Source organism: Tympanuchus pallidicinctus, unplaced genomic scaffold (genome assembly GCF_026119805.1).
Source record: "Tympanuchus pallidicinctus isolate F22 unplaced genomic scaffold, pur_lepc_1.0 scaffold4, whole genome shotgun sequence".
Taxonomy (NCBI): Eukaryota; Metazoa; Chordata; class Aves; order Galliformes; family Phasianidae; genus Tympanuchus; species Tympanuchus pallidicinctus.
In genome coordinates, this window is record NW_026294758.1 from 41,371,427 (window position 1) to 41,399,401 (window position 27,975).

Sequence of the window (27,975 nt, forward strand, 5' to 3'; positions counted from 1 at the left end):
ACAACTCAGGAAGAAGAATTTTTAATCTGCCTCAAAATGCTTAATCTTGAAATCTCTGCCTAGCAGACAGGTACTAGACTGAGCCAATCTTCCCCTCAAGTCCAGACTAGGCACACTCAAGAATAAACTTTTGATGCCCCTGGTGTTTATTTTTCAGTTTTTCCTCTGTAGAGCATGAAATAAAAACTCTGTCCCCAGATATGAATGAGGAGTTGGATAAACTCCCACTTTAATAAGCTTTTGAATGCACTTTAGTTTACATTTTATTTCAGATATAGACAACTACAGATCAGAAGAAAGCACACAATCATCAAATAATGAAAACAAAGAGAGCAAAAATAAATAATTTGCCTGCTTTTCTGCAGCTACAGAATGTAAATAGCTTGCAGACATTGAATTAAATTGAATTTTTCTACAATTTTTGCCAGCTGACTGAGAGTGTGTTTTTCTACTTACACTATTGTATTTAGTACAGAAGGGTGCCTATGAATGCCTCTACCTTCCTCATCAAAAAGATTTGATTTGGCAGCAGCTCTGATAAGTTAATATTTCTACTGACAAAGTGTCAAATAGCTAATGTAATTGTTCAAAACTTGGCCTTGTGCACATCTCTGCAACAAAGCAAATCATTAGCAGAGCTCAGTCAACAAGTGTCTTGCTTTTAATTTATTATTGAAGAGTATTTATCATGCCATAGTTCTTGCTGCTGAATATATTTCACTTTGTGGTGTATATATTTATGCATAGATATAGTCATGGTTCAATGCATGGAGACAGCAAAATCAGACAAGTGTCATAGTACTTACTTTGGCTGGGAAACAGCTAGGAAAGGTTAGCACGCTTTTAACCAATAGTAACAGTGGTTTTGTAAGCTGTCTCAATACACTTCAGTGCCACCAGATCATGCTTTTCTGCATTTGGATTTCTTGATGCCTTCTGTTGCTACTCATTGCAAAATGACCATTAGCAGACTGACTGTTCACTATAAGAAACTGAATATTAATGAAGTGTGTGGCCATTAAAAATTGCATTGAAAGGATAGTGGCAATGGGGAAATACAGAAACACAAAAGAAACTTTGGCATTAACAAAATCAGTAGGTTGGGAAACAGAAATGGATGCATTAAGCTGAAATAAAACAGGAACAAACGTGAATATTTTCAGAAATCAAAGCAAAAACATAAGAGGAGGAAATGTTAAAAAAGGATGTGGCTATGTCCAAGACTGGCTACCAAGAGAAGAAAGAGAAAGGTACGGGAAAGAATTAAGCAGACATGAAAAGAAAACCAACATCAAAACAAACAAAAACCAATAAAAACAATAAGGAAAGGGGAAGAGAAAGGTAACCATGAAAAAATCATATTTCAATGATTCATTTAATCATTAGTATCAAATCTGGTTTCTATACTTAATTGGAAAACTCAGGTCCCAGATAATCTAGTTTTAGTAGGAAATCTTAGAATATGTTCACTGGGCCCTCATTTCTCCTCTTTTAAAGTGGATTCCATTAGCGTCTATGCGAGCTGAGATAAGTCACTGCTCAGTTGATCTAATAATCCCATCCTGACACATTTCAGTTCTATTCCTTTACTATGCTAATGCCATGTATTCCCTTTTCTAATTTATGTCTCAGCCTGAGAGAGGACAGGCAGAGATTTACAAAACAACATATGGAAATGGCTTGATTCTCTTCCCAACTGCACTCCCTCTCCTTTGCACTGACATTCCTGGTGTCGCTCTTGATTTCTCTTAATAACAAACGTTAACTGACCCTCTGTAAAACATAAGAATTATTTATTTTAATTCTTTATACTCTCAATGTCTAAATTTTTCTCCTTCATGTTATAGCAATGTACATAATTTTCCTGGTGAGACTTCATCGTGTTCAATTTTAGCTATTTTTAGATAGCCTTCTACTTTTTTATAATTGGGAAGTCTACAATGCTAATTTTATCATTCACAATAACTTTAGCCCAATATCCCTTTAAAAAAATTCACTTTCATCATTAAAATAGTTATTTTCTTTTCCTCATTCCTCTCTCCCCTTCTCTCCCCTTCTCTCCCCTTCTCTCCTCTCCCCTCCCTTCCCCTCCTATCCTCTCTTTTTCCTTTTCCTTCTTCCTTCTTCCTTCTTCTAGCATCAGTCCATTAAATGTTTAGTGAAGTTGGGCCATGCTGCAGGCCTCCAGTGTTGATCCCTCAAAATACCATGAAAACAATTGATCTCTCACAGGGCTCTATTTTATTAACGAAGTATACTGCTGTTTTCAGGGTTATATTTTACTTCTCAAGAAGTATGTGCCTCAACCCAAACCCTCTTCATCCTATGAGAAACAGGTAAACTTCTAAATAAAATCATCTGTTAAGTATTGCCATTATTTTTTTCACTCATTCCCACCCCACTCTCCAACGTAATGCTTCTTTAGTAAAATGAGAAAGAAAATAGAAAATACAAATGTCCCAAATAACATTTTAGTTAATAGTAACACAGTTGTACAGAGAATTTTTAAAGATCCTTTTTTTTTTCCTTTTATTGAATTAGAATGTCATTTTTTTTGTGTAATTCCTATTGCAGGGAACTCTTCTGCAATCATGCAGCTGGCATAAACCAATCTCAGATCAGGTGAGAGCAGAAAGAGGCATTTCCTCGTTCCTCTTATTCTATCTGCCACCTTTATACAGCTGTGGAATGAACAACATGATCTCATTTGATATGCAAAAACATAAATCTTCTTCCTGACTGTTACAATTTTAATTTTCTGATGTTATTCACATACTCTACAGCCTCTGGTGGCTGAAATCACACTCTGAGATACTTCCAAAGATTCTGCTCTCCACTGTTGTCATGAGCCTCTTTTGTGATTCACATAAATCATGATCACTCACATGTATCAGGATGGGAAGCACAGAACAGTCAAAGTTTATTACTCAGTCTATATGTTGTTGCACAGCAGCGGCTTGACAGTAGTTAACAATTTTATCACTAACTCCATAACGCTTGTCAATCCTACTGCTTTTCCTGCAGAGAGCTTGTTGATGATGAGCAATGAAGCTGTGGACTTGAGTCATAAACAGTGTTCCATCTGTTGATATAGAACCTGTTTTAGTCATCATTATTTTCTTTTTAATAGTTTTCATAAATATTCTTCCTTCTTTTTTCAACCCACTGACAGCATCATCATACTGTACTCTTTTCCTCTGCAATCTAACACATAAAAACCACAAAGTAAGCTATACCAGCAACAGTTCTTCAACCTACCACGCTGGTGATAAAATATCTCACAGTAGTTTGAATTTGTTTTCAGCTATTAAGAAATACTGACTGAATTTCTGTCTGTTCCTTCAAGAAACTCCAAAATACTAATGTTAGGTATGTGGCCTAGTTTTGCTTTCAGATTAATCTTTCAGTTGCTTAACTCCATTGATTCTGTTGGTGAAGCAGGTACAAACAAACCCTTTACATTTCTAGACCAATCACATCTATATGTTCTTGAATTTACTATTTACTAGTGACTATAGCAGCTCCAAGTCATCCTGCATGTGACAATCCTCTGGCAAGACAGCAGCATGCAGCTCTCCATCAGCCCAATCAAAAGGCCATTCTTTCTTCTCCCCATAGAAACCAGTTATTTAGTTCTATTTCAAAGGCTCAAGTTAGCTATCTCTGATTAGGACTGCAGACACCTCCTTTTTTACCAATTCACCACAAAAAGCTCTTTTGCAACCCCCCTTTTCTAGCAACTCTAATGAGGGTGGGAAATTGCTAGAAAACCATGTGAAGCGTGTTACTTCTTGTGCCCTGCAGGAACCAGAGAATCTCCTTCAGAACTTTATTGTTCTTCTTGGGAACTGAGAAGTCTGGCAGATCCTGATCCCCAGCCTAGTCCTGTTCCCATTCCCAGGGAGATAAACAGGGCTGGTGCCTCGCTGCACATCGTGGGACAGGTCCTGACTGAGGCTCTGCTCTGCCTTCTTTGTGAAGGCAGCCACCTCCCATCTCAGGGAGACATACTGATGGCTGGCACATAAACACACTTCATGTCTAAGCATATATTGTGTTCTTACCTAAAGTAATAATATAACAAAAACAAAAATCTCCTAAAGCGAGCTTCCATTCCCTGGCAACCTAAAACAGAAACCCATACTCACCTTTGTCTTTTCAACCCAAGAAAGTTCACTGACTTGGCATTAACTTCAGCTCTACCAGTAAGGAAGAGGGTCTGTCTCATGCAATGCTGAGAAAAAGCATTTTTTCAAAAAGTGCTCCAAGTAGAGAGATTGAAAAATTATATTACCTGGATTGGGCTGAAGATACTCTATTGTCTTAGCCATTATTTCCATAACGGCCCTGCTGGTAACATCCACTTTCTAAAGGACAGAGAGTTAAACAAGAAGAAACATGGAAAGAGATGTCAGACAAGAGGAAGACACTTTTGTCTCTTCTTTTTGCTCTTATGAATTTTTTTAACTGTTTTCATCATTTTAATCTTGTGTCTCTGTGAATAACTGTGGAGCAAATCCAGCCCTCATTCCAGAATGGTGATAATGCTTGAAAAACTACCAAAATACAAACCCACCATTTTTGTTTGTAGCAGAACCAATCTTTAAGTGAAACCATTACTATAGCATATCTTGAGATGATCTATCAGGAATCTGACAAAATTCATTGTGCTATACTGAACTATACTGATGCTTTTCATTACCCTGGAAAATGTCCACAATTAAGAAATATTTTTTATTGAAAGATCATTGAAACTATCTAAAGAATTATTAATCTGTGGTCCCCTAATAGGTGGAAACTAATGGAAAACAAATAGATGTAAATCAAAACCAACCACTAAAGAGAAAATGAGCTGTCCACCTCTTTCAGAGGGAGTTCTGGTAAAACAGGGATAGGAGAGACAAGGTATCCCTCAGTGTCCAATTTCAAGAACATTAGCAGCCAGAAGGCACTGACAGTTTATTTCCACTGAATCACTCCATGAAGAAATATTTTATATTTAGGAACTTAACTAAGGACAACTGTATAGAACTGCATATCATTATTTTCTTCTGCTGTAGAAGGAATTAGAAGGAATTCTTGATTTCTTAAGTAGCTGACATCAGCTTATAGTTGCTCATACTGAAATATACAACTACACTCTCTCAGAATCAAATGCTGTTTTGACAGATCTGGGGTTCATCATAATCTACTCTGTATTTAAGAAAATACATTGCTTTTCTTTACAGGGTGGCTTCTGTCCTACAGAGTGATCTTCTTTACTATAATGGTGAATTCCTATTTTAAAAAAGAGCACCTGAGATAAGTTGTTTGCAGCAAGCTGTAACTGACCTCCTTCCTGTGTTTTTTTGTTTTCCTTTTGTTGTTTTGTTTTATTGCTATTGCCATCTGCCAGGTCTTGCTCTATGCTTTTCACAAAGAAGCAGCAGAGGTCTGCCAACCCTGGGTGAACAAGTAGCTGAACTGCCTGGTGGGGAGCCCAGAAATGGCAAGAACGCTGCAGAGGAGTGAGGGGGCGAGAGAACAGAAGGCCATGGACAGGCAGAAGGAGCATGTCCATTGCGTACTGAAAAGCTGGCAAACGATCTGGGACCAGTGGGGAGTTGGGGAGTAGCCAATGAATTTACTCCGTGCTGTTCTTAACTCACAGTGCTCTCATCTTCAAGGCTGCCAAAGCGTACCTCCCACAATCACCCTGTGGGACTCACCCTTGTTTGCTGACTGTCCTATTTCCAGCTCTAAGGGTAACATTGGGTTTCCAAATCTTCTTTAACAAATTCCAGATTTGATGGCAAGGCCTATGGTTGTAGCACTTTCAAAAGGAAGCTGGGCAAGGGGGAGAAATCACTTCTCTAATACTCTGCTATGATTTTAAAGGATATGCCCTCCACCTTTGATTTTCATCCACAACTTTTTTCCTTGTCTTCCCATACAAATGCACATATATTTATATCTTTCTATTCTGTTTATCTTGATCTGTTATCTATTAGATATACACTCGCCAACCCACATAGAAGTAGTGTTGTAAGATTTGGTGGCATCTCTCAAAGACAAAGTTAGAAAAAAAAAATTGAATTTTTCAACTAACATATTTTCACCACTACACAGAGCTGTGTCACTTCTTCCCATGAAGAAAGTCAGTGCTACAACTGCCACCTTCCCAGAGGATTCCACTGGGGGAAGTTAGTTCTATCCTCCCAAGATGCTATGGCAGCAAGGCTGCCTAAGGATATCTCAGAATCTGTAAATGAATATCCCACTGCTAGTGTCAACCTTCTTCCTCAGACAGCTCTTGCTTCTCAAGTGATGCTCAAGTAGCTGAGAATTACACTAGCACATTTTCCACTGAAATGACCATACTTACAGACAGACTCTCTCTGCTTACGGTGTCCCTCTACAATGATTTAACTGATGGTAATTTGTAGCTGGCATCAGCTCCAATCTCTGAATGAAATATTGACAGTATAAAGGGTACCATATATTATGTATTCCTCCATCAAAAGATAAAGAGGGACACAAGAATCAGAAAACTCAGTCTTACTGAACAGAATTTGAGACAATCAAAACTATTCAAATTACTCAGAGATAGAAGCTTCGGAAATCCATCCTGAGAAAGGAAAAATGAACAGAAATAATGATAGTGCATATCTGTATTAAGACTTACCCTTTCCATTTCTTTGAAGTCATCATCTAGCTTGGTTCCTTCTGCACCTCCTACTTTTTCACTCACTTTCTGCAGTTTAAAAGAAAGAAAGAAAAACAAACATTCAGCAATATTAGGGAAGTGTACCAACTCTGCCATGAGTTGGTACAATGTTCAGACATACTTTTTCTGAAAAAAATTACTTCAATCACATTTTATCATAGGCAATCAGAAAAAAAAAAAAAAAAAAAAAAAAAAAACCCAAAAACAAACAAAAAAAAAAGGACTACTTTGTAAGTCTCAGAGATCCAAACCTTTGCTCGTACCAAAGGAGATACGTACTATCACATCTTTGCACTATCACACCTTTTCTTTGTCTGTGAAGTGGATGCCTGTATCTTGAACTTACCAAGCAACTAATCAACAGTGACAGAGCTGAATTCAGCAGACAGAAACATCCACGATCATTTGTGCCGGTGGAAAACAAAATCACTTGACAGAATGAACGGGGGAAGGAATCAAAGCATAAAAAACTTCCTAATCACAGTTGAAAAACAGCCCAAGCTGCAATGTTCAGCACATAAAAATGCAATACCTAGAAAAATAATCATGTATAAAGCCAAAGCTGAACCCTGACTCCAGTATTCCTGAAACGAACAGGTACCCATACCCTTGAACTCTTAGACACATTTTGACTCAAGCCACAATTAAGCCTTCTGACTTTAAAATCAAGGTTTATAAATAAAAGTGATCCATTAAAAAAAAAATCTATATTCACACCATGCAAGAATTTGAGGGTATATGAGTTGCATACAGTCTTTTCACCCTGGCAAAGGCCCTGGGGGACCTTGTCACAGTATTCCAATACACCCAAGGTCAGCTAGAAAGAGGATGGAGGCATTCATTTGCAAGGAGCCACATTGAGGAGAACGAGTAATAAGCTGCACTGGGAGAAAATTCATGTTGATACTAGAATATTTTTAGGGTGAGAACAAACAATCACTGAAAAAACCTCCCCAGCATGGTGGTAGAATCTCCAGCACTGGAGGTTTTCAAGCTGTGATTGGACAGGGCTCCCTTTTCTCACCAAAGATCAGACCTGATTACATTCTGAAGGTCCTTCCCATCACCGCTGTTCTGTCTGATTCTCTGATTCTGTCATTCCATATACATTACTTAGTTGACAGACCAAAAAACAAAATGTTGAACTTTGCCATCATTTTTTAAGCAAATATTCTGTTTTGCTTTGTTTCTTTTTTAATTGTATAAAATAGTCATCTGGAAAATGAATTGGAAAATGAAACGTTTTCATTTCCCTAATTCAAGCTGGAAGACATTCAGGAGAGTTTCTCTCTGAAGTCAGTAGGAGTGAAGTAGTGGATTTGAATGATGACCGCTACACAGTACAAGTCAAAACGGATTTAGTAATTGCATTTTTTCTGTCACAGATGCATATTAGTGCTGTAACTCCACAGGTCAGCTAGAAGCATGTGACCCAGTGAATGTACTGCTCTTTCATTAGGTTGCCAGTTGCCATATGAAATTCATCAGACATATTAGTTTCTGTTCTCTGTACATTTTCAGTTCTTTGCACTGAACATGATTTAATTTTATAAACTTTCCTAGGAGCTTCTGAATCTTTTTTCAACTGTTTTAACAAAGTAACTACTGACTTCAGTAAAGTGATTTCTGCATCATACAGGCAGAAATTAAGGAAAAAATGCACTTTTTTTTCTCTTTGTTTCAACCCATGCTAACATAGTTTGAAAAACAGTCTACAACCTATCATTTATTGGCCGTTAATAAGATCCAGATATGATTAATTTTATCATCACTATAGTTCATTCCTACAAAGTGGCAAGCACAGCATCACAAAGCACTTACTGATGTAGACTATTATTACATTTTGAATAGAAAATGGCAATAGAAAATCAGTTCTGTTTTTTTCTGTAAGCTTACTGCTAATTAGTGATTAGTAATTACCCAAAATAGTACCAATTATCACTATGAAAAGCTCAAAAAAAAAAAAAAAAAAAAAAGACTACACTTACCCATTCTTCAATTCAGATGATTCTCTGTGGTCTGAACTGCTGAACTACTTACCCTTAACAGAGACCAGTGAGGTACCACAAAAACTAAATATTTTAAGCTCAGTGCTGTTAGAAACAATTCTACTATGGATAACAGGTAGATTAAATATCTGAAAAGGTATTATTCACCCACAGCATCTACAACAAATAGTAACAAAGGAAGTAAAAAAACCCTGAAGTTTTCCTCACCAGCCCATGAATAAGCCTTCTGTGAACAGACATTCTACTGCAGCTGAAATAGCAAAATCTGGACAGAAGCTGCTATCTACTACAAGGCTTTTAGGTCCCTGAAAATACCAGGTCTCAAATATGCTAGTACTTAAATATTCAAAGCAGATTTTGAATAGATGATATTCATCTTTAAGGATAGAAAGTACCTGAAGGTAATTAAAGCTCCCGACTTTTAGATGTAGCTTTACTTTTCATAACTTAGGAGCTCCTCATAGCTGGGAAGGTTTTGCAGACAAGTCTTTTCATCCCCAGTGATTCCCTGAAGATCCCATTTCACATTTACAAACATTACCAACTTCTCTTTCTCCTAATATTCAGCTGAGAAATTCATGACACTTAACAGTGCAGCTCTGTAGTCAGCTAGATTGTAGTCAAAGAGGCAGTTCAGCCCCTTTTTCTCAACATGCTTTCCATTTTTGATCCCTCTGTCAATCACAAATCCACACAGAAGTCACACATCTAAGGTGGCAAACAAAATATCCATGTTGTGTGCAGAAAAAATGTTCTTGACGTTCTGGGTAAAGCGCTGTTAAAGACAACAGGAATGAGTCACATGTTGAGAGACAAGCCATTGAGCCTTCTTGGAGTTGGGTGACTCTTGCAGGGTTACTTACATAATTTCAGGGAAGCACTTTCACCTCTAGTATCTAGACCAAAGTCTAGTTTGGAAAACCACTGTTGACATGCAGAATCAAACTCTGTAACCCAAGTAAGATTACAAAGCAGGTATGGTTTATTCAGCAGTGTGCATATGCTGGCTGCAATGGGGGATAGATCCATCTAGCGTGCGCACTGTCAGGAAAAAGTGTGCTATAGAAATAGGCTGAACTAATCCATAATCAGAAGTTTTCCCAGAATTCAGATACATATTCATTACACCCCCCAAGAGTTCATTAGCATGTAGGCCCTCCCCTGTTGTGCGTGCCTAGAGGGTCATGGGATGAAGATTTGTCTTCCTCATGAAAGCTTCATTGTCTTCCTCACTGTAAACTTTTGACCTTTCTGGGGGCCATCCCCACAAGCTGGTTTCTTTTAGCCCTGTGGACATCTAATCACCTCCCTGCCAGATGTCTCTGGGTTGTTCTCAAACCTTATTGCTATGGCCTTCAATTTAAGAGAAAAGAAACCTGAAGAGTTCGTCCCTCTTATGGCAGAAGACAGCAGTCTGCTCAAAGATACTATGATATTATTATGATATTAAGATACTATGCTCCCATTTCAAGGACATAATCTAAGCTGGTCTAGTGGGAGCTGTGGGCCTGAGAAAAGCAACTGAAACACTTGCAACTCAATCATATTTTTGTCAGCCCATTTGTATCCATCCTCCTAATCAACTGTTTAAGCATTTAATTAAGAGCTGTTGTTCCACAGATATGATATCACCAGACAGGAAGCTACAGCAGCTTGCATCAGCTGAGGATCTGCTTGCTTAAGAGATTCAGAAGCAGTCAGAAACCCATCAGTGCAAGGTTTAGTCTTCTGGAAGCACAGAGGCAGAAGTAGCCTCATGTTTATGAAGGTTTTTCAAACAGGTTCTAAAATGCTGTGATGCTTTGTTAGCATTGCAAACACAAGGAAGACATAGCTGGCTTGCAGAAGTAGTGATAAACATACATTTCAATGGAAAGAAGTCTGTGTACACATGCAGAAGTTCTGCCAATGCTGTGGGCTTTTCAGGAGAAAACATTCAAAAAAGTACATTTATAAAAAGCACAGTCTCCAATCAAGATTTTTTTTTTTTAATTCTGTCATTTCACATTCTGTTGAGTGAAAAGAAACTTGCAGGTTAATATTTCTGCCTGTTTGATTCCCACACAGAATTTGTACTTCAGAATTTGTTACCACAGAAAATCTGATACTTGAAATTCAAATTTATGGCAACAGTTCTGGTTCTCTGCACTCAATAAAAGATACATCTTGTGGCAAATCACACTCTCAGCCTTAGCAAGAAGCAAGAGAGAATATTTTCTGGTAATTTCAGTTAAATTATAATACAGATTAAAAGAAAGAATGCATCTAAGAGGAGCAAGTAAATCAGCTCTATTTGAGACTTCTCTTTTTCCAAATATCATTGAAATAGAAAAGAGGCACCTTTTCCAAGATAGCTATCTCCAGTAAAATAGAAATAGCTTATACTCAGAAATCCTGCAATGCTATAGAAAATATCACTGCCAGTGCATAGCGCCTGACTTTGGACCAGAAAGGAAATCAATGTCTGATTTCAACTGAGGGCACGTAACCTTGCTCAAGCTCTTCAGAAATAGCCAGCTAGGTGAGGAAAGTCCCAGCTTACAAGCCAAATGACCCAAAACCATTGGTCCTGGAAAGCTTCAGGAAATTCAGCAGGTTTGACATAGCTCATCAGAAGCCAGAAATGTCTGGTTTCCCTTACAAGCCATGTCACTCATTTGTTGGAAAAATTGAGCAAAAAAAAAAACAACCATATTTTTGTTAAACACTGAAGATTTCAAACAAATGGAAAGCTTATCACCCTTTCCCTTGCATTTAATAGTCCTTGTACTTCATTCTATTTTTCTTTTAATTTGTAAAAATACTGTACAAAAGAGGGATTGTCAATAAGACTTGACAAGAACAATGTAAAACAACCCATCTCAGTGGTAAAACACAAACAGGATCCCAACTTAACATATATTTAAGTCTAATGAGGGCAGTAAAGGCTATTTACATCTCATTAACAAATTTCTCAACCCTAGCAGCCAGAAGAGCAGTCCCCGACACCAGCTGAATTTCATCAGTACAGGATCCTCTCTGTGCAAAACTGAGAAGCACAGTGACTTCATCACTACAACAGAAGCTGTGAGGAGCAAGGAAAACAATGTGAAAGGCAAAAGAGTAAAAAAAGAGATGTCCAAGAATCTCCAGGAAACTTTGCTGTTTCTGTTCCATTTGTACTAAGACACTGATTACGCCACTGAAGCTTAGCTTTCTCTCTGGTAAGATGAAGAAATACATTTGCCAACCACAAGGTAAAATTGTGAGAATTAATTTGCATCTGCTACTGCTTGTCAGCATGAATGTATCTAGCAGAAATGTTCGTCATGTAGTTAAGGTGAGCATCTGCCAGACACATCTGAGATTCTCTCTTCTGTTTCCCTTCTACAATTTGACAGATATCTTTAATCAGGAAATAATACACTAACTCCCCTGATAGTACTGCAATCACTTTCTCTCTCTACTAGTATTTCATGGATCTGTTCCACCCAGGAGTGTATCATCACAGCTAGGTACATTCACCCTTTCTTAATATTTCCCTCAACTCTGATGATTTCACACACAGTATGACAACAAAAAGTACACTACTCAAAAATCAGGAAGTAAATTGAATTTGGGAGCCACAATAAGGAAAGAGAAGACTAAGACTGGGACACAAGAAGGTTGTCTTGGCCTCCCACAAAGCATTTCCTAAATACTCTTTATATACATATAACAGCTTGGCATTGATGGTGCTCACAGCTGCTAGCAGTAGGGCCCATAGCCTTATAAAGAGCCCTGAGTCCAGAGACAGGTTAGAACTCCTGGGGAATAGGCTGTAACATGACATACAGAGGAGACAGTAATTGGCAGTGCCACTGATGAAGCTTGTCAAGTCACAGGGGAAAATTTTCATGGGACTGGATCTCCAGTAATAATCTGGAGCAATGGCAAAATGTCTCACAGAAACTTTTCCTTTGAAAGAAATCCACTGAAAGAAACATTCATAGTGAATCTGTCCTATGCATTTAATCTCATCATTCAGAATCAATCCATAAATTGGTCTTTTTTCATTTTCAGTTAAAGGTGAAGGGGGATGGGGATGTCTACATCAGCAATTACTTTGTCCATTCTAATACAGCATTTTTCTTTCTGAGTGCTGGTAATGGCCAAACTGTAGAATTCTGCTCTTTCAGAGTTGTTCAGCACTAGCGTACAATATGAAAGTATGCCTGCATCTGTGCAAGATTCTGCACTGATAGCAGTTACTGCAGAGCCTCTGCTGCAGTGCCACTGCATTAGACTGGAGACTGGTGATAGAAATGAAGCAGGATGAGAGCAGAGACAGAACTGCTGAGAAAGTGCTGGGGAGTAGCAGCTGACTGTATTCCTGCGGCAAGTCCTTGGCACCCACTGCAAGAGAGCATGTAAGTAATACCATAGGAAAGACATAAAACTAAATCAGTATTATACATTGTAGTGCCAGACGTGTACTGACAACTGAGACACTGCCATATACCCAAGACAAGCACTGGAATCTATTTCACATATATTACTGAAGTTTCACATTAGCCATACAAGGGCCTCAGAAGCTCGGTTCTCTGTGTGCTAGTGTTCAGTCAGAAAGCTGGTCACAACCTCAGCATCTTTGCTGTTCAAAGTGGGCTCAGGAGCTGGCAAAGAGGAGCTGAGAAGCTGGCAAATGCTACCAGAGAGCTGAGGACAGTCAGAACACTGTGTGCTTTTTCGACACTACCTTTCCATCCCCAGCAGGACATCAGTACCAGCAGCAAAGAAGAAACTGGCATAAGAAAGGTCACTGTATCAGCTAGAATCAGCTAGAATATATGCCAATCTTTTTTTCCTTTTTTTTTTTTTTTCTTTTTTTTTTTTTCTTCAGTAAGCAGAAGGGGCAGAGAATCTAATCCCATATGGTATTCCCACTTCTGATGTCAAGAGTGCTGTGATATAGAAGCAGTAAAAGACCTGCAGACAATAACATGCTCATACACTTATTGCAGTTGCCCAAAGAGACCTGGACTCAGACCCACAATCCTGATGAGTTCTCCCCACAGCAGCAGTGAGAGCTCTGCCATACACTGTACTGTCACACAGAAGGCAGACCTCTGTGCTTTACTTCACAGAGTGCCAGAAAGTATGATAGCACTGATTTTTCAAGATAATGATTCACTCAAATTGGGTAGTGATAACAAAACTCTGAGGAAAGGGCAAAACAAGAATATAGTGCTTTTTGGATTACGAAATTTATTTCCTGCAGAGGTGAGCAGTGCCAGCTTTCTCATGGAATGTTATCAGCAGGCAGTTCCTGGCCCACCATGCTTTGTTACTATAAACAATGTTTTTGTATTTTAGGAGAATGTGCACAACAAAATTACACATTCATTCAATCTGTCATGCTTCTTTCATATCTCCATAGCAACTTTAATGAAATTATAAAGGGAAGATCACAGAAACACAGAATTGTTTGAGCTGGAAAAGACCTCTATAGGCCACCTTGTCTACCTCCCCAGCAATGAACAGGGACACCTGCAGCTCGATCAGGGTGCTCAGAGCCCTGTCTAGCCTGATCTTCGATGTCTTCAGGGACAGGGCATCCACCACAATTCCAGACAACTTGTTCCAGTGCCTCATCATCCATACTGTAAAAAAACTACTTCCTTTTGTCCAGTCTAAATCTCCCATTTTTTAGTTTAAAATCATTTCCCCTTATCCTATCACAACAGATCCTGCTAAAGAGTCTGTCTTCGTAGTTAAGCTCCCTTTTAGACTCTGAGAGGCCTCTGTAAAGTCTGCAATACTCTTATAATAATACTCTAGGCAGAATCTAGAAGTGTAGCTTTATATTCAGTTGCTGCACTTTCAGGCAGTGAAGCTGTGGACATAAAAACTATTACAAAGAAATAAGACAGTACATATAGTGAAAAAGAGGCTAAGAGAAACAGACCATGTATCCATCCAGAAAGCTGCATTATCTGGAGCTCAGGTACATCATGTTTATGGATCACGAATTACATTCTTTCAGGAGCATACAATAACACATGACTGCCCCATCTACGTAGCTTCTGACTTCAGAAGAACCAATGACCACTTCCTTCTCCCTGCTTCACTTGGCTTACCTCACCACATAGCATACATCAGATCTCCAGGTGTCAGGTGCATAAAACCAAGTCACCAGACTGCTTGAGGTCATCGACTCCATTTCAGTACAAAACTGTGAATAAGTTTCTGATAGCAGTAGCTTACAAACTGTGAGGTAGAATTCGCATTCTCTCCTCATGAAAAACATCGTTTGCAGTAAACTTCAGCTTCGAAAAGTTGAGCACCTCACATGCAAGTATGAAGTGTGCAAGGGCATGTTTTTATGCCTTTAAGATCTCCACAGAGCACATAGTCCAAACATGTGATCAGAGGGGGGAGTGCATCTCCTATGAAAAAGGGCTGAAAGAGCTGGGTTTGTTCAGCCTGGAGAAGAGATTCATCGTAAGACAACACAGTCTAGTACAACAAACTGTGCTTTACATGCATACTGCAAATACTTACGTCAGTTCTGTTTTTTACAGACCAAAGTATTGTGGCATACCTACCTTAAGTTTCACAGAAAAGAAGGGGAGAAATGCTTCTCTGAAAAAGCAATTTCAGTTGCTGTTTTTTGTCTGATTATAGTCCCTGTAATTTTAACATGATATGAGAATAAACTATTCCATGAGCAAGTTCAGCTTTATAAAACTGCTAGATTTTATTGATTTTTCCTAAAAATATTATGGAGCCTTCATGCACTTGCAGTAGGGACTCATTTTAAAATTATTTAAATTGAATTTTAAAAACAGATTAGGAAGATTCAAAAGTAGAATTCTTTCCTGATATCAGTGTGGAACTCATTACTCAGAACAGAAACATTTGTCACTGCAGGCTTTAGTCCCCATAAGAAATAAGGGGAAGACTATCAATGCTGAAGTTCTGTCCTCCCTGAGTTACATTATAGACATTTCTGATCACAAAGATAGGCAGTACCTTTTAAACAGTGCATTACAAAAATAAAATCACTGGTATGAGAGGGGAGTAATGTTCACAGTTCAGAGTGCAGAAATTTGCATGGGAATATATTTCTTAGAATTACATACACCTAGTCCTTTCAGCAGGTTCATGTAGGTGAAGAGGCATCCTAATTGCATTCTAGAAAGACAGCTGCATACCTACCAAGTACAGACAGAGACCCGTACTTTAATCCTGCCTCATCCATTTTATAGAGACAGACCACAGCTGTGTTTCACAGGTCAGGGAAATCACCCCAGAGTCCACAGAAGCTGGCTGCCTACACATCCACAGCCATCCCACTGAAACCAGTTTTCTCCTAACTGAATGTATTTTGCAGTATATAGCTGTCATAGGGCATGCTATACAGTCCTTGACACGTGTTCAGGGGCTTTCCAACTGCTGTAAAGTATTTGAAGGTTGCTGCCTGCCATCTGCAAAAGCAGCAGAGAGGGGATGTGGAAAGAGAAAAACCAGAGAGAGAAATAAAGCAGGTATAGTTTTCAGCTGGTATAAACAAACAGATCTGCTTTCAGTTCACCAGATGTCATCCTAAGTGATGCTCTATGCTGTCCCTGCAGTTGAAAAGCCAATCTCCTTGTATTTCTTCTATTTTCTTTTTTTTTTCCTAAATAAAAAAAAAAAAAAAATTAAAAAAAAAAAAAAAGTGTTCAAATGTGTAGGATTTCTCTTCCATTTGAAATAGCTACTCCAAATTCCAATTGAAATGCCAAGTGTATTTAATGATAATCACCTTATAGAGCAGGTGAAAATAACAGTTTGTCTTCCCTTCCTCCTTGACATGTTTTCTGTAATGGCAAGTCTTAAAATTTATCTTGGATTTTAAGATTGAAATATCTTGTAATCTGCATGGAATTTTTAAGCATGTGCGATCCTTCATGGGAATCTACTGATTAAATTTATTAAAACATTTATATTCAACATGCCAGCTACCAATAATTATTATGTGGTGGTAAAAATGCAAACAAACAACAGCAAGTACAAAGCAGGTGAAAATGACTACATTTAACATCAGAATGAACAATAAAAATATAGCATTAGCCTCTTCATGTCATTTACTTAATTAGCCTGATCATCTGACCTATCCACATGCTCAGTTACTGTCCTCTGTACAGACAATTACTGCAGTAACATCTTCATTATAACCATCCAGTTTTATCTCTTGGGGATATAGGGGGTAAATTGATTTGTATTCTTTCACATCCTTCAGGTCTGAACTTGGCTATAAAAGATGAAACAGAGCGACAGAGAGAATGCTAAATACTTCATTGCTTTAGTCTACATTATGATACTTCACAGTGTAACTTAGTCTGAGGAAAGAAAGAATTTCTGAAAAATTCTAATCTCATATGGAATCATTGCTTGCTTTAAAATACTGTGTTTCAATTAGTTTCCGGCAACATACAAGTAGAAATTATACACTGAGGTTGTTGAAATATGTCAATATACTGTGCTAGACTTGAGCTGTCTTAATTCAACTTCAAATCCAGAGAAGATCCCAGATTAGCCGGGACAAAAAGGTCAGTGACAGGTGGAAATTCCTAGCATTTGTTACAGTATCACCTGTAGGTTGTGGGGACACTGAGAACATAGCTTTTTCATTGTTACCTGCTTATGATGACATCTGACATTTATGTAGCTTTAAAAAATATTTTAAACTAACAGGTTCACAGAAGATAAGTAAACAAGGAGGGCTTACATTACAACCAAAACAGCACCCCCTACCAACAGACACCACTTTTGTTCATATGTAGGTCTCAGTTATGCCACAGGCTTTACAGCTTTTTTTCCAGCAAGGTATCATATTGGCTGAGCATGGCCTATGCCAAGTCATTTAATCCACTTTGCTCAGATTTCATCCCTTCCTACACCACATCAGTAGCAGGGTGGATTAGTCAACTAGGATCAGTTTCCACAACAATTTTTTTTTTTTTTTTTTTTTTTTTTTTCTTTTTTTTTCTGCAAAGTACAAACATTCTTAATGAGCAGGCAGCATAACCTCCTTCTTAGCATATATACCATAGCTCCCAGAGCTCACTTTTATCCAGAAGGGACAGGTAGGAAAACTCCCACTGATCTTACTGATAGAGGATCAAGTAAAACAGCAGAAGTGATGGAACTTAAAACTAAAAATTGCTACAGTCTGCTTATCAATAATCTCATATTTAAGACAATCTTAGCAATGTCAAGATTCTCCTCACAAGCCACTAATTCTTCTTCCACGATTCTTGAGTGTCCTGCATTAACAAAAGAAAACTGAAATTGATAATATTGTACTATTCAGATTTCAGAAATACCAGCTCAAAATGGAACAGCAATGTTTGACACATTTGTGAAAACAAACTTTTACAGAAACTTTGACCTTGTAATGGTTTTGCACTTCATTAGTATTTAATGGCTGTTGTTTGAATCCATATAAAACAATCAATATTAAACAACCATAATGTTATAGCCTATGGTTAAAACCATTAGTCCCTTTGTTTTAAGCACTATTTTAACTGATTAATAAGGACACATAAAAGCTTTGCCTACTCCAGGGAGTCTTTTCCAAAAACACCTCCTTTATGGCTAGAAGTACTCCAGCACAGGACTTCAAATGCTGGCAGTACATTGCCAGCAGTTCAAACACAACTACTTCTAACCCTACTCAGGTTTTCACTATGAAAAGCCAGGTGACCTGCCTATACTTGGACTGCCAATACAATTAGCAGTGGTGGAACCCAACCAGGTTAACACTTCTCAGTTGCTAGTTATGATACAGCAAGGGCATCTGAGACTTAAAGATGGCTGCTGGAATTCAGTAGGCATAAATGCACAGTAACATAGAATAATTCAGCATGCTGAATTATGCCCACCTTTGTATGCATGGAAGGCATGAAAAAAAGGAATGAGTGAAAATATACCTATATTTTAACTAACAAGATCTTAAATACATGAATGGAAGCATTTTGATCCTGTATATTAAATGCAAAATGTGGAAGCTGAGAAATTGTTTACACAAATTCCAGTGCTAACAAGCACCATAACAGCATGCCACCTGCTTCCTAGATGATTCATTCTTAACTCTTAGGTCTACAAGATAAAGATGTGACACCATCCAAAAAGGAAAAATATTCCTTGTCTTCAAGAATAAGTTACTATTTGTATCTTAAGTTTCTACACTGCTAATAATAATTTATTGCTAAATTTGCATTGCAATTGTCCATCATGAAGTTACATCCAAAACATGAAATATATATGAATACAGGTGAGGTTTAAATTGTATAGAATTTTGGAAGTCTTTAGGTAAAAGTGTGAATATTTTTCACTGTTGGTAATAGCAACGCAAAACAGGATTCCAGTGGTGGAAAAGTACCTTGAATTGAAGGTAGGGTGTATGGAGACTGAGACATTGCAGCGGGTTTTGCAAGATCTCATTTTTCATTCTTATTTTATGCAGAATATGCCACTCACTCTGAAGTTGTGTAGTCTGCTGGACAGTAAATAAGTCACATTCTGAATATTCATGAATCTGTGAATAACGTTGTCTGTGTCCTAGTTTTTTAGCTGCTCTGTGAGGTGATAATACTCAGAATAAACCATTTTTACATCTTCTCCTTAAAGCATGCATAGGCTGTGATAGCATCCACAAATCAGTTGTGCCTTCTGGTTATGATCTGATTTACTCATATTCTAGCCACTCTGTGCCAATCTAAGCTTCAATAAATGGTTTACAAGAGCCCTGAATAGGTGAGATTACTTAAATATAAATTTTTCAAAGGGCAAAAGAATTCCTCACGCATCTTGGGACATGCAATCACAGAACAGTTGAGGCTGGAAGAGCTGCCTTTTTCTGAACCCATGAGTTCTCTCACTTTTATCTTTCTGATTCCCCTTCACAGCTGGGGAGAGTAAGCAAGGGAGCGAATGGCTGCAAGGGGCTCAGTGGCTTTCCAGGGTTTAACCATAAGGGGGACAATAAGAAAACCAACAGCTCTCAGACCCACAGCTGCTCTTCTTTAAGATTTAAGATTTAAGATGGATCCAAGTTGAAGGAGGGAAGATTTAGGTTGGATGTTAGGGGGAAGTTCTTTACAAGGAGAGTGGTTAAGCCCTGGAACGGGCTGTCCAGGGAGGTTGTGGATGCCCTGTCCTTGGACGTGTTCAAGGCCAGGTTGGACGGGGTCCTGGGCAACCTGATCTGAATGTGTACGTTTGGTGGCCCTGCTAGGCAGGGGGGTTGGAACTGCATGATCCTTGAGGTCCCTTCCAACCTGGGTGATTCTGTGATTCTGTGATTCTGTGATATGCCAGAAAAGCATAAGCCAATACCTTTTTCCAAGAGAAGAAAGTTTAGCCCCAGCTAAACTAAACCATCTCCTGCTTTTTACCAAGAATATGAGACAGTGTCTAGTGATGCTGCTGTCAGAAAAATGGTTACAAGTTCACACAGCCTCTTGACCACTCAACCATTTACTTTCATTTCCAGTCAACAGGTACCAGACTAGAATCTGTGTATCAGTTCTGCCACAAGCCACTCTGATTCAGGTTTTTTGTTTATTTGTTTCAGCATCAGTATAACTGGAGTCTTTCAATAAGATAATCCAGCAGAACGATCAACTCTCATGGTCACTAGCCTATTTCAGTTAGCAGAAAATGAGGAAATTAGAAGCCTTTGCTCCTGAACAGGTTCAATTTCAACTTCAATCTTATCTTACCACAGCACAGTCAGTCTGAAGGATAATGCAACTTTAAATTACTGAGGAAAGAACTACTGTGCTTAATGCAAAACAGCATTTTGCTCTTGTAATTTGCTCTTGTAATAGACACTGTCCTTATCTTTTGGATAGCTGATAAAGTTTCTACTTCTTCTTTGACAAAGACAATTGTTTTATGAAGTTAGTGTTCTTTCAGTTCACTTTTCCTTTAACAAATGAAATTGATTCTGTCAAACAGAGGAAAATAAACAAATCAGTGTTTCCCTTTTTTATACTGAAGGGATATCAGTGGGGAAAACAACAAAGATGACAGTTTAAAAATAAGGACATTTTCAAAAGGTTATTGTATCCTGAATATTTTATCAGCAATAAATTTTACAATCATCAAGAAATTTGAAACTGGAAAAAAAAACCCTAAAATAATGAACCTAAACCAAAACAATTAACAGCAAAACAATTGCTGACCTGACAGGAAAGTGGAGAAAAATCACCTCTGTAGAACTGCAGAGCTGCAGATGCAGTACCCATATAAGCTGACAAAGCTACTAAAGTTTTGAAGCTGGTAACACTTCTTTATCACTGTTCTTTGCATAAATTGTAGTATCTCCCTTTTCCTCTACTTTCATCTTTCTTGTCAATTTGAGCTGTAAAACTGTCTGAGTAAAATTGGGTTTATTTGTATGCAGAATACATATACATCATTAAGACAACTCAGTGGAGACCATGGTCTTGACGTTCCCTAGGTACTTGTGCTAAGAAGATTTACCTACATTTTGAGATGCAAAATTAAGTGAAAGCTTTCCCCCATCAAACTATCGTAGGAAAAGTCTAAAACCTCTCACATTTATCATTACATGAGCTTTATAGCCCTGTGCAAACTACAAGCAAACCAATAAAACTGAGGGTATTATGACACATAGCCCTATCAAGCTCTGTGTAAACAGCTCAGATGATGCAGTATGATGATCTCTCATTCTTTCTCGAGATCTCTTCTCTGTAATAGATTCTGATGACTCAGATGCTCTGCATGAATATAGTCAGGAAACCAAAAGATCAGCGTGTTAAATAACTGCAGAAGGACTTTTATGGTTTAGTGCATGGAAATGGTAATTAGAAATAGTAATTCTGACAGTATGCTATAGAGTAACTTCGGAGATGCTACATATTTCTCAGTTTGACAGATAACATCACTTGGCCGAGTGAAATATTTTCTTGGCAGAGTTTGAGTGGTTTTGGTATGACTTCAGAAACGATTTCTGCATTAATAGATAGCTATTCCATTAAAAATCACGCAGAATAAGTGACTCTGGGAAACTCTCTAACTGAAGAGACTAAAATGCGGGTTTCTGACATCTCAAAGACTTATCTGTTCAACAACAAAAATTACGTTGGCCCAGTTAACATTTGGAAGCAAGGGATGTGGATCTCACACAACATGGAGGAGGTCCAAAGGGAGAGACTACGATCACACTGTTCACAGACAACACTCAAATGAACAGTATATATTTCAGCATACTACTCTCTGCTTTTTACATAAAAATTCCTCTGCTATCTCAGAACTGTTTTCAGCATCATACATGTTAGCAGATTTTCTGTCATCTCTGAAAGATTTATAAGATAAGTAAATCATGCTTTCCTAATCTGATCACTTTGTATCTCATAGAGTTTCCAGGTTCACTATTTTTAAAAGACTCTGTGGAAGACACTTTGCTCTGGAGGTCAATGACAGGTTAGCTGGTCAACTCCAATTCTTTCAGCATGTTGGTAGGGCTGACACCTATTACAATGTTCCTTACTACATAAGGTAGGAAATGAAAAAGATAGCATCTTAAATACAGAATGTATGAATCCACATAAATACAGAGTGTATGAATCCACTTTTTGTGTAAATCATAAAACAACAGGCTTGGTTTTCCCTTCTGTGTCAGCAGTGAAACTTCCTTTATGTAACTTCTGCTTCTTTTTAGACCAGAAATGCTACAATAACTACATGCACAAGAGAAAAACATCCTTTTTTTTTCCTTTTTTTTTTTTTTCACAGCAAAAATACAAAGGAAAATTCTTTGTGATCTGTGAATTTAATTACATAACATTTCTTAATTTAATAACCCATTACAATCCATTATCTATAGCTCTTGAAAAGGGAAATGATCAACCATGCTTGATGAGGGAAAGGCATTCAGGCAGTCATTGCAGAGTTAGCTGCTATAAGACACAGTAAATCTTCCTTTCTTTTTTATGTAACCACAAGTTATAATCTATGTATTTCTATTGCACTGTAATGAGATGTTTGAGTCATTTCACCATAGCCTGCAGAACCTAATAAAAGGTTTTACTGCATCAGCATTCACAAGGGATGAAATATGTGCCAATTATTCACAGCAGAATGATCCTTTCCCTTTAACTTTGTCATTCTTTCCAGCAGAGAAAATGGTCAGAGTTTTCATACAGGTTTTCGCAGAGATTTTTAGACAAAATGCACCAAACTAGTGTGCAGGACTGCAAAGGTTTTTACCCAGGTGGTAGACATAAAAGAACTAAGGAAGCAAAACCTCCACTGGTGCCTAAACATCTGCTTCCACTTAACCTTCAATTCTATATACCTAATTACCTCAGGGAAATATGGAGGCACCGAAACTTGCTGATATTAAGCAAGTTGATAGGTTTGCAAAATTAAGTGTTGTAACAATTCCACTGCAGTGAGAGAGAACATTAGTCCTTCTGAGCAGTTCCTGTCCTAGGTCCTCAGAAGTATGAATTTGATCCTCAAAAGACAGGGACTTGTGCTGAAGTCACTTTCAGAGATAAGATTTGGATTTCCCAAGTCAAACAGGCTTTGCTTAAAGTGAGCGTAACTGTGCTTAAATTCTACTGAAATCTGTACTTCAAGTTTTGTGTCATAGTATGTCCATTTCCCATTACTTTTATGGAGTTTATGGATGACTAGCCCTTTTCTGAAATTTCTGTAATCTAAGTGGTCTGATTAACTGAACAGTGGAAACATAAGTATTTGTAAAACAAGAACTGTAAAGTCCTGGTTTTGTATATAGACAGAATCATCAAGGTTGTAAAAGACCACCAAGATCATGCAGTCCAACAATCCACCTACCACTAATATTTCCCCACTAAATGTCCCTGAGTAGAATGTGCAAATATTTCTTGAACATTCGCAGGGAAGGTCACTCCCCTAGGCACTCTGCTCCAGCAACTGGCCACTCTTTTGGAGATCACTCTTTTGAAGAAAGATCCTTCTGGACTGGATGCAATAGACAATCTCTGCCTAAAACTGGAATAGGATACATCAGTATCAGAAGAAAGCTCAGGGAAGTTTAAGTAGAGAACACAAACTGGAAAGATCCAAATGTAATGACATAATTAGTGCAAATTTACTACTGTTTATTTATTAAGATAATGCAATGGCTGGATAGCTGTTTTTTTTAAGGGCAAAAAGAAAGTAGAACTAATAGATACCACAGCATCTTGCAAAGTACATACATATACTAACTGAAGTCTTTTAGCTTGTAACTGAAAGTTGCATTTGAAATGCATAAACAATGCATCTGCATCCCTAAATCAATTTTTCGTTATACAGTTATGGGAAGAGAATAAGACTTTTCACATTAAAATGAAGTTTTGATCAACACAATAAATTTGTAAGCTGTGAAGGCAAAAGCATTTGGGGCTAACATCCAGTAAGATGTATCAGCATAGATGGATACTCTTTTGATAATAATCACACTGGCCACTATACAAAACATAACAGGAATAATGTACTTAAGCTTCACTCTTTCCCTAGTAAGGAGTCCAGTTGAACACTGTGTGCAGAAATGCAGCATACCAGATCACATTCATTCTTATGAGATAGAATTATTACTTGTTGCAATATGAGATAGAATTATTACTTGTTGCTTTCCTTTGGTTTGTACCTGCATGTAAAAAGAAGAGCATGAATATCTAAATGCAGCCTTAGACTGCACACATTTATAACCATTTTTTCTATTTTAAAATGATCACTAAAGAGATGAAGAATAATGTTTTCACTGCTTTAACTTCTAATTGCTTTCTTCTATGATGAAAGCTATTTCAATATGAGGTATTTCTTGGAAAGTGAGCAGCCGTTGCATGCAAATAATTCAAAAACAGATCTTATTTCTTGTCTTTAGCCTCATTAAACTGACTTCTGCAGCTGGCCAATTCAGTAGCAATGCCAGTGGCACAGGTTTTCCTAAATTACCTATGCTCAAATTAAATATTTAAAGAAGAAAAGCTTTTAAGGCAGCAGGATATCATTAAGCCACAACTGCCATGCAGAGCTACTGAAGTGTCATCTCAAAATACATGCAGAAAAGAAAATCTGCTGGCTTCAAGGCAGATAATTACCAGGATCTATAGGTTAATTTTAAGGATTCAGAAGCACAGTGCATCATCTTGCACTGACTTACAAACTGTGAATATGTATTTCCTGAAAAATCCAAAATTATGCATATTTAAAGTCTAAGAGAAAACAAAAAATAACAACAATATCCACCACATTTTTAAAGCCTCACTCACCAACTGTGATGTCTGTTGAAAAATATGGGAGAAAACACAGGTCTCTCAAAGTAGTGGAGACATAATTTCTATGATGTTTTTCTTAAAGGAGCTAGGAACTAATTGTTCCAAGAAATGGTTAATTTATACCAACTAAGGTCACTAAGTTATGTAAATTCACTTATTCAGGGAAATTAATGGATGTATACATTACTGTGGAAATCCAGACCACTGATTTCACATACCAAAAGCATTTCTGTGTTAGACCTACATTAGAATTCGACATAGAGGAAACAGTGTTTATCATAGATGGGTTTTGTACAATGTCTTTAATATCCACTACTGCACAGAAATTCGCACAGCCAGGTTTTGTTTTTTTGGTTTTTTTGTTTTGTTTTTTTTGTTTGTTTGTTTGTTTTGTTTTATAACAACTCAGAAGTAAAATTCGTTTTAATTCAAAATCAGTTTTACTTTTTTTAAAATTACAATCATATCCTTACTAAAAACTATCTCTCAGGAAAGATAAATACTACCAAAATAGCGGTGGAAATGACAACCCACATGAAAACTTAGTTCTGCTTTTGTTCTTTGTTATGTTTTGTTTTGCAAGCACTCTCAGTGACAGCTAAAAGCAGAACATTCTCATTTATGCTACCACTTCTACATGAATTTCTGCACAGTGTTTGAACTTTGAGGGGCATTCTCTGAGGTATCACTCCTCAACCTCAGACAATCTAGCTCTCACTTCCCACACAACTAGCTTTCATTACTAGCTTGTCCAATCTGTTACAATGCCAGTCACCACTGCTTTCTGTCACGTTTTTTGTGCACTAATCTACCCACTACTGAAGTAACTGCTGTCCAAGCTCTTCTTATTCCAACTAGCATGAACAGGTACTTTCAAGAACTCCGTGGTAAAATGGAAGACACCAGATAGCAGGTATTATAGTACTATTCGACATTTAGTTCTGTCTGTGCCTAAAAAAATTCAGCTGTATGTACCTCCTGGTTCTGCCCATACTGTACCACTAGCCTACAGTTACTTAACAGTCCAATATCCAATGACTTTTGAACCCAATTCTTTCCCCTGAGTTTTTCCTCTTCTTTTTAAAACGTCCGGAATGCTCTTTGCAGCCATTCACTTGCTTCCATTTCCTTTTCAAATCCAGCATCTTCAATTTTATTTATTTATTTATTTTTTTAAGTCAGAGGTAATTCTGCCACTTCTCTTCTGAGTTTCTCTCACTTTATTATCTGCAGAAAGATGAAAAACTATCTGACAGCAATCCCAAATACTGAAATATTTTACTACTATACCTTGGGTGAAGAATCTACATGCTGTCGGAGTAACACTAGCAAAGAGATATCATGTATACCGAAGAGCAACAGGAAATAAATCAAGATTCCTAGGGCATAAATGATGTAACATGTTAGTCTGATGAGAAGGCAAAGGATGAACTGAAAAACTCAGATCGTTTCGCTGCACAGTTTAATAATATTTAGACTTTATCTGTGTCTTATTAAATTTCAGAGACAGAAGACAATTCTTGTTACCAAGTTACCTTGTTACTCAAAAATAAGAGAGCTTTCCCAGAAAAGGAAGAATAAATAAATGCCCAAATGTATATAATCAATGTAACATTCAAAGCTTTTTTATTTTCTATACGAAACATATACTATAACCAGCAATCTCAGTTAACTGTATTGTATATAGTCTATTTTGTATATAGTCTATTGTTGTGCCACAACAACTCTTTTCCTGAACACCTTCATGGACAGTGACTCCACCACTTGCAGACTGTTCAATGCCTAACTACTCTTTCTGAGAAGAAATTGTTTCTAATATCCAACCTGATCCATTGGTGCAACTCAAGGCCAACTCTACCTCACTACCATCTCTTTTCAGGTCATTGTAAAGAGGAATAATGCCTCTCCTGAGCTTTCTCCAGACAAGACAGGTTCCTCAACTGCTCCCCCATAAGACTTGCGCTCTACACCTTATAGCTTTGTCGCCCTTCTCTGGACACACTCCAAGGGCTCAGTACCTTTCTGGTAGAGAGGAGCCCAAACCTGAACACAGCGCTGGATGTGTTGTCTCACCAGTTCTAAGTACGGGGGGATGATCACCTCCCTCCTCCTGCTGTCTACAATATTTATGATATGAGCCAGGATACTGTTGGCCTTCTTGGCCACCTAGGCACATTGCTGGCTCATGTGTGCATATGGAGGATATTCAAGAAAGGTACTGTAACACAACAGTGAAAAATTGAATGCCTATTTCTATTCTTAGACAGTCACTTGCTTTCATTGCTTTTCACACATTGCTCCACCCTATCTCTCTTGGGAAGGGAAATAATGCAACTCCTTTGTACAGTATGTATTTATTTCTAGTGCATTTCTTCTTTGATCAAAGGATCACAGAATCACAGAATGGCCAGGGTTGGAAGGGATCTCAAGAATCATGAATCTCCAACCCCCCTGCCACATGCAGGGCCATCAACCTCCCCATTTAATTCTAGACCAGGCTGCCCAAGGCCCATCCAATCTGCCCTTGAATACCTCTAGGGAAGGGGCATCCACAACTTCTCTGGGCAGCCTGTTCCAGCACCTCACCACTCTTTCTGTAAAGAATTTCCCCCTGACATCCAATCTAAATCTTCCCTCCCTCATTTTCAATCCATTTGCCCTAGTCCTGCAGTTATCCACCCTTTCAAAGTGTTGATTCACCTCCTCTTTGTAGGCTCCCTTTAGGTACTGAAAGGCTGCAGTGAGCCTTCCCCTGTCTTTGTAGAGGAGGTGCTCCAGTCCCCTGATCATCTTTGCGGCTCTCCTTTGGACTCTCTCCAATAGCTTTCTGTCTTTCTGGTACTGGGGGCTCCAGACTTGGACACAGTACTCCAGATGGGTCCTCACAAGAGCAGAGCAGAGCAGGACTATCACCTCCCTGTCCCTGCTGGTCACCCCTCTTCTGATGGAACCAGGATACCATTTGCTTTCT

At 38.0% G+C, this 27,975-nt stretch overlaps 1 protein-coding gene across 1 annotated transcript in view; it reads right to left on the minus strand.

Moving 5' to 3' along the window:
* Positions 1 to 27,975, minus strand: part of SH3GL2 (SH3 domain containing GRB2 like 2, endophilin A1) — an 88,321-nt gene that overhangs the window by 14,625 nt on the left and 45,721 nt on the right. Inside the window, exons 2-3 of the mRNA XM_052701119.1 lie at positions 6,665 to 6,733; positions 4,295 to 4,367 (exon numbers count right to left, since the gene is read on the minus strand). Of these exons, the coding sequence (XP_052557079.1) occupies positions 4,295 to 4,367; positions 6,665 to 6,733 (142 nt within the window). The remainder of the gene's footprint in view (positions 1 to 4,294; positions 4,368 to 6,664; positions 6,734 to 27,975) is intronic.